Source organism: Corylus avellana, chromosome ca9 (genome assembly GCF_901000735.1).
Source record: "Corylus avellana chromosome ca9, CavTom2PMs-1.0".
NCBI classification, from domain to species: domain Eukaryota; kingdom Viridiplantae; phylum Streptophyta; class Magnoliopsida; order Fagales; family Betulaceae; genus Corylus; species Corylus avellana.
In genome coordinates this window covers 15,080,137-15,094,824 of record NC_081549.1, presented here as the reverse complement: position 1 = coordinate 15,094,824, position 14,688 = coordinate 15,080,137, and the positions used below count along the sequence as shown (strand labels likewise).

Sequence of the window (14,688 nt, the reverse complement as noted above, 5' to 3'; positions counted from 1 at the left end):
CATCTTTTTTAACATATAATAAAAAGTACGATAAATATGCATTTAAATTTTAAAATTAAATTATAATGAAAAATCTTGCACATAATGTAAATTATGAGCTAGTAACGGTTAGCGGTTAATGGTTTTTTCAAAACTTAAAATTGCTAACCGTAACTGCCTAAACAATTGCTATGCGCGGATTATGAGAGTGGTTAACGGTTTTTTTAAAACCATAACCACCTAGGCGATTAGCAGTTTTTCCTAACCATCTTCAAAAGTAGTTAGTGGTTAGTGGGCGCCCGCTTTCTCACCCCTAATTCAAGGTTTGTTACGAAAAGTGGTAACAGAATTTTATTTTATTTTGTCCGGAATAAGGGCCTTAAAAGACATCTTTTCACTAAAAAAAAAAAAAAACCCAATAAGAAAACGAGTTTATATATATATATATATAGGATACAGTGATATACATATTTCAATTAAAAATACTCAACCAATCATAAAATAGACTGACGGCAAGAGGCCGGGTATGAAGCGTAGACAACAGATAAAGAAATTTCATGGTCGAGTCTAAAATATATCAACGGTGTGATGCTCGTACATTTCTACATTTATTGGACCGATGAGCGGCTAAGTACCCTTATTGCTCTTCCATGGCTTGAACACACCCACAACAATGACTGCAGCGACGACAAGAAGGATGATAATTGCAAAGCACATCCATTTCCTAGAGTTCTTCTGTAGTTTCTTCGCCTTCTGGAGGGCAGTATTTCCTTGTTGCACATGATCTACTGCACTTGACACCTGACCATAAAAAAATAAAAATAAAAAAGAAGTGAAGACAGAATTATTTGAAAGAAATGCATGGAAGGATCATCATTCAAGAGAGGAGCTCAATTACATGCACTTCTATGTTGTCAAGCATGTCCCCCTGTGAATCCACCAACACCGCCATATCCAGGAATATCTGCAATAGACATGGAATTTAATAAAAAATTCATCCAAAAATATGCTTTCTTCTTCTTCTTCTTTTTCTTCTTCTTCTCCTTCTTGCACACATGCAAACTCTATTTATCCATTCAGATGTGTTTGCGTAATGCAAATGTGAAAAGAAAAGGGCATACCGCAATTATATCCGCTATGTCAAAGATGTTCGGTCAAAATGAGTTTACAGCATTATCCACCAATGAAAACCAGCCAACATTCCATATATATAAGCAAAAGCTAAAGAGACTCCTAACAGCAGAACACACAAGAAAAGTGCTAAGTTGCTAAAATGGAAAATTACATTAATGACCACGACTTGGCCTTTCTTCCATGGCTGGGTCATGTTTGTTTTAGGAAGAGATGTTCAATGGTTTCTATGTAACTTATTATACTATTTCTAACGGTTTGGTGCCATTCCCAGAAAGTAATTTTTTTTAGATGAATTAGTAATTTTTCTTTTTTTTTTTGGGAAAAGTAATTGCAATTTATAAAAAGAGCAAAAGGGGCAACTAAAGTACATAGGAAATATACAGGAGATTACACCTAGCTAGAAGAAGAAACAAGAATCTATCTTGATTGGTGTAATTGTTTTTACACTATGGACTTTGCCAAAGAGCCTATTTAACACTTTGGCTTTAACAATCTATCTTGATTGACATCCAAATAAGGCTGAATCTCTGCTTTGCCATCATGTAGGACTTGGTGAACACTACAGCAGCAGAAATGGCAAAATGCTCAGCTCATGAGCTACTTGACTAAGCTCGGGCTTGCATTAGCATAAGCCAAACCCATCATCAAACTGACTATGTAGAGATGGTAGAAAACCCCATTAAGCAACAACCTCAGTAGAATATTATTTAGGTATTGAACTTTTTCCCATTTAACTGTATGAGCATTGAAATTAGGGAGAAGCTATTTAGAAATTCCAGAAGCCTAGGTTGCGTAGCTGCAGTATACCATAAATAGATATCTCAATATGCATCAGTGCAAGAAACTTAAAGCACCTGTTGTAAATCAAGAAGCTTCCTCTCCACTTCTCTAACTGCATCATGGCGCTCATGAATTTCTGCTACAGTGGCCATTATCTGCAAACACGACCAAGGTATACAAAATGAGGTGTACTAATTTTGATCACTTTATCTTCATGTAAATGTTGGCCTAGTGAATACTGATCCGAAATATCTGGACTGCCCCCACCCCCCAGGACAACCCCCCACCCTATAAAAAATTTTTAAAAAACAATTGAGAGAATGTAAACAGATTTGAGTTTCTAGTCCAGCTACAGAGAGGTCGGGTGGAAGCGTACTCTAAATTGTTTCTAGAAAATGATTGCTTCAGAAGAAAGGAATGACAAACCTGGCCTCTCCCTTGTTCCTGAATTGCCTTCTGGAAAATTTGTTCACTATCTCCAGTCTCAATCAATCTCTCAACTGTCTGCATTTTGTTTAAATGATCAGAACAAGATCTCAAAAAGTTTTAGATTTACTTGGGAATTCAAAGAATGAAAAATTTCACCTCTTCATCAGCTCTTGTGCCCGTTACTAACAATCACAATACCAGGTGAATCAAAGAGGTTAATTCCTTCTCATGAAAAATCTAGCAAATCAAACTGCAGAAATGACTTTTTGATCAGCAACAGGTGAAAGTTCAAACCTGTAAAGACACGCCTCTCAATGACCTCTCGATATTCTTGATGGATTGTTTCCCGTAGAGTCTGCAAACATTTTTAACTGTGAATTTGAGATGACATAAGAACAACTGGAAGAGGAAAACATAATCCAAAGAACCATAAGTCTGACCACCAACCTGAAATTCAGCCATCTTGTCCTTCAACTTCTTTTTCAAGGAACTGCCAAAAAAAAAAAAAACAGACAAGTCTTAGTTGACTTGATCAAGAAAATCTGTTGAGACATGAAAATATTTCAAAGCTGGTGACTAAAAAGAGTCCAACTCCATGAAAATGAATCACAAAGAATTTCAACTTAATGACAACAAATGACTTTTCCATTGACTTCCCTACCAATTGCACATTATATTATTCATATGATCTGCACATTGGCTGTATTGGATTAAATTTAGTGATTCACATATCGGATTAAAGCGATCACATTTTGAACGTTCTTTTTCATTGCTTTTAACTAGAATTATGATGACAAAATATATCACACTTTTTCTCTCCTATCTCCCTTGGATCCAAGGAGCAAATTATTGATGATCTCAGAATAGCACAGCTCATTCTTTTCATTTTGTTAAGTCTAATCATAGCATATCTCAAGCAAGAAAAGAAAAGTAGGAAAAAAAAAAAAAGAAAAGAAGTAAAAAGGGGGCCAAGTTTGAGAATAAGTTACATAGTTGTTGCCATTCTTGTGCGGTCCACAGCTGTTCCTTTTCCACAGCCAGGCTTCTTCCTATTCGCTAAATTCTGGAGCACAAAGAAAAGAGGAGGCATGAGGGCGGCGACATAAGCAACCCAGGCAGTACAAAGCACTGAGAAGCAACAAAAGGTCAAACCTCTTTGTCAAGTTCTTCAATTTTTGATTTTAGGTAACGAGAAACTTTTCCAACTTCATCAATATCTTTCTCCATTCGCTGCTTGATTGCTGCAGATGACAGCAGGATCCAACATAATTAGTGAGGTAACAGTGTAAGAAATTATTATAGCGATAAATCCAGATTTCCTCAAAAACTAAGAATCACTATTTTCATATAATTTACCTTACCTAGATTCACATTACCACATAAATTAACCATATGAATAGAAAACAAACACACAGAGAGACTATGAAGGATGTCATCTCATCCCATTTTTCAATATATAATGATTTTTGTAATAATTTAAACTGTAGAATAGATCTAGAAGTTCCTCTCTAAAAGATAATGCGGTAAAAATGTGAGTGATAGTTAATGCTTCTTTCCACTATTCTTTGACCTATACATGCAATGTTCTTTACTGTTCAAATATAACCAAATATGCTTACCATTTACTGCAACTAATTGATGCAAAGCGTAAAAGGTTCCTACCTTACGGTTTTGTACATCTATCCGAATGAGATGGATTAATAAGGATATATTTGTTTCAATGTAAAATATTTTTTGACGATAGAATTTTTTTTAGGAAAATTACTACTTTTTTACAGTTTGGCCAAAACCCTAAAATGATGCCGAAATGCTTTCGGTTGTTTGACTAGTTGAGAATAATTAGCCACCATCACTCCCAAACTAACCCAAAAGTGGAAAGCTATATCCTGCAGTCAACTCTTCTAGAAAAGCATAACAATTTCATCCCCCACTGCACCTAGACAAACCCAGAACCAGAAACCATCAAAACACAACCCATCCAAATTACCCTCTGCACTGCAATGATCCCAATCAAAATAAACCAAGAATGTTACAGATTCTATCCATTTTTAGCTGTCAATCCAATGCCTTCCACCAATTCTTGCTGAGTTATGGACCCGATGGAGGGTTTCCTTTCCCTCAATGCTACTTCCTCTCAGACTCTTTCAAATTGTCTTCGTACCCAGAGACCAAGGTGGACTAGAAGGAAACCTCATCACCCACATCTTTTAAGCCCCAGTGTGCCCGGGAATTAATGACACATCCTTCATATAAGCAAGGAGAGAAGCCGAGTGGGCAACTAAGTCAATCTGGGAGGATGTGGAGAATGAAAGCAGAAGTTATAATATCTGGAAGTGGTGCAAAGTGGAAGCCATTTTCCACCTGCAAAGTCTTAGTTTTTCCTTTTATCCATAAAATGTTTTTCGTTGACCGAATTTTTTTCTGGCTACACCAAATACCAAAAGATGTGAAAATGTTTCATGCCGGAACATTTATGTGAAGATACAGTCTAAATGATCCTATCAAAATATGTTAAAACAAGTTACACCCTTTCAATTTTGATATGCTTGCTTTAAGTACATAAGATTTTTACAATCACTTTGAACATACCTTGAATTACTACCTTTCTATTATGAGGAAAGAATGATATAAATCATGTTTTAATTCCTTCTCCAACAGAATGGCTTCTCTGCGAAGCTTCATTTCTAATTTTGTAGTTATAATATATCCCACAACCTAAAAGAAAATCTTTTTGTACTTCTCAGTTTTTCCTCCAAGTCATAGGACAGTAACACATAACTGGACAACTCCTCAAAATTGTCTTAAATTCTATTAAGATGTCTTAAATTCATCCAAAAGCAACCTTACTTTTAAATTTTTTTAAGGTTTACTTAAAAGATTATATCAATTTGGCCACTAAGTCCAATGTCCATCAACATTTCTGCTTAAACAATACGACACATAAGTATGCTAAAATTTATCTAACCCTCATAAATGCCAAATTAACGTATGGCTTTTACTTATAAAAAAATAATAAATAAAAGAAAAATAAAATAAAAAAGAGCATACCTACATATGAAACATGAAAATTTTAAATGAAATATCAACAGAAATGCTAAGTAGAGATTACCTTTCATTGCAGGAACCTTAGTCACAGCCTTGGACTCTTGGTTTGTATCCTGCATAAAAGATTTACCAAAAAAATAAAAAATGATAGCAGAAGCACATTTAACCAAATACTTTTCATCATGAAAGAAACCATTTCCAAAATGTACACTTTCTAATCATCTGTGCAAATTGTTTTTAAGCTGACTCAAATTTTCCCTAATCGTGCACAAAAAAAAAAAAAAACGAAGGCGATACTTTAAGATTTTGCATATTAGGCTTCATTAAATTGCATAGAGTTCTCTGCTATGTAGAGTGTAAAATTACACCCAATGAAATTTCAATCTTCTTCATTTTTTGACTTTTGAAATGCTTTTATTTGTTTCCTTATGTAAATTATGATGGACTTTTATGCTTCTTAATACACTGGCAAATCATTTTTTTTTTTTTTTTCTGATCAGATTTATTACTCCACCTACACTACAGGAGATCAGTTTCAGTTGCTGGTTTTTAGGCATAACAGACCTATCCTTGGGACCTGTTTGCAGCTTCATCCTACTTATCCCTATTTTAAGATCCTTGGAAAACACCACATCTTGGTGTGAAGCCTATTTGAAATTCCAAAATTCCATACTAATGGACAAAAGCAGACAAGCATATAATTAGTGAAAGATTCAGCACAATTGAACAAATAAGCACTGCCATTTTATGACAGGTGAAAATGGCCTCCGCTTAGTCTAAAATGATGCATTCATAATAACCACCTAATATTTAATAAAATAAAAAATAAAAAAAGCAATCTAATGAGCCACACTTTGACAGATTATCAATCATTAAAGCCAGAACGGGATATAAAAAATTAGCAGTATATGGTGCGGTGGAAAAATATGGGTACATATATTTTCAGACAAACCAGTTACAGTAAGACCTGCATTCTAGAGCTACAAATCCTCCACCACATGGTAGAGTGCTTCTTCCCCCTCCCTCCACTCTACAAATGCCTCATCCTATTTTTTCCTCAAACAATCACGTGTGATCAGAAACACATACTCCTCGACCCTCAAATTACTATTTCTTTTCTACAAGTAAAAGAAGTTCAATAAAAGCGCAAGGAATGCAACCCAAATACACAAGAAGTATACTCCTCTAACCTCAAATTATATTATGACTATCGTTTCTTTTACTCCAGTTTTATTTTGTAACATTTTTCTTAGGGTATATCGAGCGTCTCTAAAAAGATAAATATTCAGTGACTCTAAAGATCTATCTTCAAGATTTTAGTAATAAATATAAATTGACTCAAACAGAGACTCAGGATATCCAAATTCATGCCAGTATAAATGCTTAAAACACGGTTTGCTGACCAGTTATGGCAGGCTGGCAAGTAGCAGAATAGCCTTGGCCAGGAAGGAACAGAACAAATATGTAAATTTTTACCTGTAGCTTTTTGAGTAAATTGTCCAGTTTCCCATATTGTTTCTCAATTTCTGTAACCTGGAAACACGAAATATATTCTTAGACTTAAGATGGTGAGTTTATTAAAGACCATATACAGAAGGATTGTAAGATAAATAGATGAAAGAGAAGAAGAGAAGAGAAAAGGAAGACAATGACGTTGATCTTTTTTCTTGCCAGGAAGATCAGAATAACCAAAAAAATCTAGCTAAAGCACCTGTTTGAAGAAATTCTCCAAGCCCAGTTCTGAATTAATTGGAGCATTTGCTCCTAGTTCTATATCTCCACCTCTAGAAGCTTGACCCCGAGGGATCTCGAATGAGTCCTGCAATATCAAGTTGAAATATACAGCTCAATAAAGCGTCAATCCTAAAACTGGAGTCAACTACCTAAATGCATTTTTTACCATTCAGATCAATGTAAAGATACCACATAAACATGATTTAGACTGAAAAGGGAAAATAAATATATAGAAGACTATGACTAATTTTATAACCACAGGCTGGGGGGAAGAGTCAAACTTGCAGCCCAATAGCAAAATTTTATGTATCTTAGATATGAGGTAGATTCATAAGCACCCAAAGTTTAAACACAAACTTGTGAGGACACAGTATAGGTATGCCTACTGAACCACCAATATGGACTTCTAGTTTTTCATGAAATCCTTTTCAACCTATTAACGTGAAAGCTAAGGTGCAATACTTTAAAAACTAATAAATTCCAACTACACTGTTTATACTAAACATTTCCATAAAACCTGCCTAGAATATGGCCTCTCTAACCGAAAAAAGAACAACAATAATTATCCTAAATATATATATAAGTAGAAGTATCCTAACTAAATATATAAGATTACTGTAGAAGGTAGCTTAGTGGGAATTCTGAAAACAAGAAAGTGAGAGGAGAAATGAAGGAAACTGTGATCTCGGATTGAGTTTTATGTGACTTAAATGAGTAGTAGTATGGGTTGACCTATCTAAAAGAATATGCATCAGCTGGCACCAACAATACAGGAAACTGACATTAAGGTAAGAAAACTAAAAAAATAAGAAAATAGAGAATGGCAGCTACATCTATTGGTCTAAGAATAATATAGGTTTTCCCTGCATTTTAGTGATTAGCGAGCAGATGAGAGTGACAAACAACATAGATGAAATTTCACTTCAATATTTTAGAGAAATAAACTTCAGAATTCTAAACATAGACAAGTTGAAGTGACTTTGCCACTTAATTGTTTTCTTCTTTCTTTGTTTTTTTATTTTAATTCCTAGCATGCACTTTATCACTTAAAACTTTTTTTTTTTTTAAATCTCTTGGGTGTTGAAATATTTGCAAATGAAGTACATTTCAGAAACAAAACTTGGTGGCTAGGAAATCACAATTTAAAACATCTTTCGTTTTCAAAGCTTCAAGCGCCATTAAACAGAGAAACAAAAATATACGCATAGAATTTACAAACATTTCAAAACCCAAACAACTAACTAAATTCAGCGAAACTCATTATTTACTCGAGCACCAAACAAATTGCTCCGAAACCCACAATTTAAATTGTGAATGTTAGCTTTTCCCACCAACCAAACAGAAAATAACTTAAGATCCCCCCCAATTAAAATGCGCCAACCCCATCAATTAAAATACGGTCAAGTAAAATCAACACAGCTTTCTTAATCAAGGTCCAGATCAGGACAAACCCGGATCAAGAAACTCCTAAACACGTCCAAACAAACGCGCCAAGACACACAGATTTCATAAAATAAAATACATTTACAAAAAGGGATGAAATAAAGAGTTACCGTTAAGAGGTCGTTCATTGTCGAAACGAAACTGAAAAACTACAAAAAACCAAAAAACAATTGTGAAAAATAAAAAATATATATATAAAATCAGGAGCTGGTTAAGGTTAAGACCTGGTTTCTATTACAAAAACCAGGTCTCATGGGTTGTGCAGAGAGGGAGAGACAGAGAGAGAGGGAGCGTGATTTATATGTTTTGAAAGTTGATAACAGCGAGGACAGAGACAGATCACACCGTGAAGGCAGGTTCTATTTTTGAAATTGCTTTTTTACTTTTTGTCTTTTGTTTTTTTTTTTTTTTTCCCCTCTAAGCTTGTTGTCTTTTGTAAGGTTGCTTGGCATCAGGTTGGAGAATGGGAGACGAGCGCTTGTTCTTTTATAGCAAGATTCGATTATTTATGCTCAAACTTAGATGTAAAGATAACTTGTAGTGAAGTGATCTTTTCAAAAATAGCCCAAAATTATTAATTTATGGACAAAAATTTCTTTCAAATCAGTTTGGAGAAAATATCGTCCGACCCATATAAAATAGTACCAAGTATCTATAAACATTTAAAAAGCACATTAAATTTAGTTTAAGTTAGTAAATTATTATTAATGAGATTAAGAATTTAATGTACATTTTAAATGTTTATACATACTTAGTACTATTTTACACGGGTTGGAAGATATTTTCTCCAAACTGATTTGGAGGAAATCTCTGTCCTTAATTTATTAGGGTTGGTTTGGAAAAATTTTGAGAATGCTGTGAATTTTGAGTTTAAAAATGATTAAAAAAAATTGAAAATTGATTTGGAGGGAGACACGATTGAAAAAGGTTTTGTATGTGAAGTTCACAAACAAAAGTCCGTCTAATAAAATTTTGAGAAATGTTTTTAAAAATATTTAAAAATTGAAAAGTGCTTCCCAAAGTTAGAAGAAAAAACTAGTGCATTTTTCATTTCACAGTGGTGGTCGACAGGAGGAGCTATTGCAGTGACCATGCTAGATGATTTGGGGGAGCATTGTGAGGATGTCGAAAGTTCCTGATAGTCACCGCAGGGTTGCTGTAAGAAATTTTATTTAAAGTATGTCTCTTATGTCACATATATTATTGTAATTATAAAATATATATAATTACGGTGTGCAGTGATTTATTCCAATTAAAGCTTATTCTATGAAATCAAATATTCTTAATTAAATTGTCAATTTAATTCTTGTGAAACAAGTATTTGATTTAATTACTGATTTTATTTTGTGGAATCAATTAGTTGTACTGATTATTTATTTGATTTTTATTCCTTAATGGAAGGAATAATTAAGATAACAGCTCTAATTGAGGGTCCCTAACCTACCTACAAATACGGCATGTGTATTCCATCAATTGGTACTCACTGGTAGGCATAGGTCAGAAGAACCTCTCAATATTTTTAATTTTTCAGATTTGTTTCTGTGAAGCTGTTCTTCAATTGACTTGAGCAAAGCATGGCTAGAGGTATTTATAGAATTATTTATTTTACTGCTAATTTTATTATCAATTAGCATTTAATTATATATTGAATTCTTACATGTGGTATCAGAGCCTTCTCTAGGCCATATTTATTCAGCATTAAGTTATTTGTTTTTTCAATAGTTATTGTGAACCTTCAGTTTTATATATATTATTTGTTCACGCACTATTGCAATAAGGCATGAGAATTTCTTTCTCTTTTATAAATATCCAGAATGCTTTGTATATGAATATTTGTTTTTTGGTCCTTTTGGCTATACTGTTCTGTTTTGCACTTAAAAACTAACAATTTTTGGATGTTGCTGGAGAGCCTTGACCATATTGCCCTTCTCCTTGTATGAGAACTCTTGGACCAAAATCACAGTCCGGTTCTAGCCCCACCCACCGGCACTAAGGCCATCAGTATGCTCCGGTTCCTAAATCCCCACAATAGCGGCATTGGCCACATAAGGTGAGCGTCGGTGGCCCGATGAGGACAGCTTGTGGCTCAAAGCAGCGGTAGCCCTGTATGGGCTACCTGTGTGTAACAGAGCCGAAGCTCCTGCTGCGAGTCATCTATTGTCGTCTGGTCAGAACGCCGGTCCTTGGTGGATGGCACATGAAGAGAGCGACGCATAAGGGAGATGAACGGCACTTATGTTTCTTGGCGGTCTACGTCGTATGGGGCTGCTATGCGGTGGCCTTGCAGAGCTGCTGCATGAAGCAAGCAGCAGCCCATCACTGCGCTTGTGAAAGAACAACGGTGACGGCAGCTCGTTGGCTGGATGAGACGGCCCACTCTAGTGGTTGCTGATCTCAGATGGCCATTATGGGCGGTGGCCCTGCGTGGCCGGTGCATACGAAAGAGCGGCGACAGCGGCGGCAATTTTGGGGTTGAGATTAAGTTTTCCTTGTAGGGTTTTCAAACCCATATGGAACCAGGTCAAGTATTTTTGGGCCACTGGGTATGGATTCATTTTAACCCAAGCCCAATTCAGTTAAAAAAAAAATTGGTTTATTAAGTGGGCCAACCCAATACAGAAACCAAAGATTGGCCCAATAAGGAAGCCCAACCCAATAACCCATTCAATTTTTTTTTTTTTTTTTTTATTAAAAAAAGGGCCTCATTGGGTTCTTAAGGTATAAAGGACCTAAGGCTACTTTCAAGACCATTAGGCTATGCAGTTTATTATGCTTTAATATTACATTTTTATTTCTCTTATGATTTAAATTGTTCAGTATTAAATTATTGTTTCTTTAATATATGAACTTGATGATATATTTATTCTTTTATTTATATTGTTTAAATATAAATTGCTTGATGCCTAGACCTGAGAATAATTAAGTAAGCCGCGTATGTTGGTGAATGGTTATGGTACTATCCAAAATTGTAATTGGAAAGCTCTAGCAAGGCAAGTCTTAAGACTTAAGTGTGCCGTTGTGCGCCCCCTCACTTACCTGGAACACTGTCCGGTTATACCTTGGAAAAATACTGTTTACCCACTGACATGCTGGTTTTGTCTTTTATTCTTGAGAACTTTATTTTGGCATCTATACAGTTATTGGATGTTAATAAAATAGTGATTATCATAATAATTTTGGGAGAGCCACAACATCCCGATTTTAAAATGATAATTGCATCAAGACCATACATGTGAACTTCATAAAGAAAATTAACATCATGTTGTAATTAATTCATAAATTTAATTACTAATCCCCACAGGGATGTTATTATTTTTATGACTTAATTAGAATAAGATAATAAATTTAACTTTAAAAATAAAATTTATCTTAAGCCCACAGGTACGAAAAATTTTATTTATTAATGTTAAATTTATTAGTCTTATTAAAGAGTAAATTTCATGCATGATGCAACATTTGCCCACAAGTAAGTTGAAATTTACTATTAAATTAGCATTGGTTAATTTAAATAAATTAGATGTTAATGAAGTCGTAATTGCCATAATAATTTTGGGAGAGCCACAGCGTCCTGATTTTATAATGATAATTGCATCAAGATTATATATATGGACTTCATAAAGAAAATTAACATCGTGTTGTAATTAATTCATAAATTTAATTTGCCAATCCCCACAGGGACGTTTTTATTTTTATGACTTAATTAGAATAAGATAGTAAATTTAACATTGAAAATAAAATTTTTCTTAGGCCCACAGGTACAGAAAATTTTATTTATTAATGCTAAATTTATTTGTCTTATTAATAAAGAGTAAATTTCATGTGTGATGCACCTTTGCCTACAGGTAGGTTGAAATTTACTATTAAATTAACATTGGTTAATTTAAATAAGGTTATTTCATAGCATTAAAGTATATCATTTTTTTTGATTATTGGATGTATTCCTACTGCTTTAATTATTAGTATTTTATGTTCCAATAATTCCCAGTGATAATTTTTCCTAACTGAAAAGAAAATGTGCTTTTCACTTGGGGTAGTTGGAGACTGAATTGGCGTTTCGTGTGGACGAAATCAAGTATGCCACATGAGATTATTAAACATGAACGATTGTAGTGATTTAAATCCCTTAAGTTTCAACATTTATGAAATCTCATATCAAGGAAAGCATTAGGGTTTTATTCCTTAATGTTTTAGGGCCAAAGAAAGGTAGTTTAGGAACATTTAGTGAGTTCCAATAAGTCTTTGGCATGCACCCTAATAGAAAAGCTTTAAAGTCAAACCTTTTATAGTTTCAAAATGTGCATGAGCACATTATGAAAATGAAGGACATAACAGCTCATTATAAAGTCCCTAAAGGTTGAGTTTTTGAATCCTTGTGGTCAATTTTATTTTAAATTCTCTCATCTAAATATGGTATTTTTCAAATATCTTGTGGCACACATAAGGATAGCTGATCAATAAAGAAACTTCTGATCATGTGTGTTCAAGAAGATGAGAGATTAAGACATGAGAATCCAGAAGTTACTCATGTTACAGAAAAGACCTTGGTAAGCAATCATGTCCAATAGTTGATGAATGAGAACAAGGTGCCAACAAAATGTTATGGCAATTAAGATACTTGTTTCTCTTACACTAAGGAAAATTATGGGCATATAAAGAATGATTGCATAAAGTATCATAAATGACTTGAAATAAAGGTAATCTCATACATTTACTGTGTCATGAATCTCTTTTATTGACTCTCCTAAATATTATGTGGATTGAATTTGGTTTAGCGGTCCACGTTGTCAACATAATGCAGGGTTTTTTAAATAATACTTGTTTACAATTGGAGGTTGTTGGGATCTATAGATTAATTTTAAAAAAATTCAGTTACATTATTTTGCCCTTAATAATGTTTTTATATATTCCACAACTCTTTTAGAAATTTAATTTCTATTTTAGTTTGTTAAAATCAAGTTTGAACATTATTAAAAATTTTGGGTGGAATATTAAATTAATGGTCTATTTAAAATTGATATAGATTCCAATTTTTGGAAAATTAATCCCTGCATATAAATGTTGACATAAAACAGAGTCTTATGAATGAGAAAATCCTCTATGTTATGGCATTGGAGATTGTAATATATTTCTATAAAGAATAAAAGATCGATAAATAATATAGTTTTTTACGACTCTTGAAATTTACTATCTTTGGCATTTATGTGGACTGCATTAAGGAAAAGCAAACCAACTAAACCATTAAATATGCCAACAAAAAGGTTTTTGAGATTCTTGAGATCATGTACAAGTGTAGACCTTTTCCATACTTCTTGCATAAATGGTTAGATATATCCTATCTCTTTCGATAATAACCATATAAGGTTTATGTATCTTTATCTTCTAAATCATAGGGTTTGAGCATTAAATGTTTCTAGTACCTATAAGGTAGAAGTAGAGACACAAAACAAAAGGAAGTCAAGATTGTAAGATTTGATAGATGCATATAGTATTATGGTAGGTAGATGCAAAAAGGGGACATCAAAGGTAATACTAATATTCTATTCTCCCAATAGAGTGAAGCCTTGAAAACTGCTGTGTATACATTTAACTGGGTTCTATTTAGGGTTGTCCATAAGACACCTAAATTAAGGAATGAATGGAACCAAGTTCAAATTGTTTACACCTATAGGGTTGTCCTGCTATAGTGAGGATTTATAATCCACACATAAGGTAATTAGATTCAAGGACAATTAACAGAATTTTATAGGTTATACAGTAAACTCCAAAGGGGTTTAGGCTTTACTGTTCTTCATTTAGTCCTAGAATTGTTGAATCTAGAGGACGTTGAACTTAGTGGGAGTGCTAATCCTTAAGGGATTGAATTAGAGGAAGTGCAAGAGTTGACTGAAGCACCTTCACATGAAGGGTGTTTGATTGTGCTTAAGGAAAATCAAATTGATTATCTTGAACCACAATCGGTTTCAGAATAGTCAACTCATAAGGAACAAGTTCAAAATGAACCTACTTAGGCTTTGTCAAAAGTAAATGAAGTAGGATTAAGAGGATTCTCTAGAATAAGGCAACCAACAATCCCTAGTGATTATGTTGTATACTTCTAGGAGTCTGATTTTTATGTCGGACCTAAGGATGATCCAAAAATTGTTT

The 14,688-nt window shown here is 33.8% G+C and overlaps 1 protein-coding gene across 1 annotated transcript; it reads right to left on the bottom strand.

Moving 5' to 3' along the window:
- Positions 1 to 398: 398 nt before the first annotated feature.
- Positions 399 to 8,904, bottom strand: LOC132191950 (syntaxin-132-like). The gene is made up of 13 exons (XM_059607093.1): positions 8,655 to 8,904; positions 7,079 to 7,186; positions 6,844 to 6,900; positions 5,432 to 5,480; positions 3,475 to 3,563; positions 3,312 to 3,385; positions 2,770 to 2,812; positions 2,617 to 2,677; positions 2,479 to 2,504; positions 2,320 to 2,397; positions 1,968 to 2,048; positions 878 to 943; positions 399 to 780 (listed from the first exon to the last, which is right to left on the bottom strand). Exons 1-13 carry the CDS (start codon positions 8,670 to 8,672, stop codon positions 607 to 609), a joined length of 924 nt encoding a protein of 307 aa, XP_059463076.1. The 5' UTR covers positions 8,673 to 8,904; the 3' UTR covers positions 399 to 606.
- Positions 8,905 to 14,688: the final 5,784 nt, after the last annotated feature.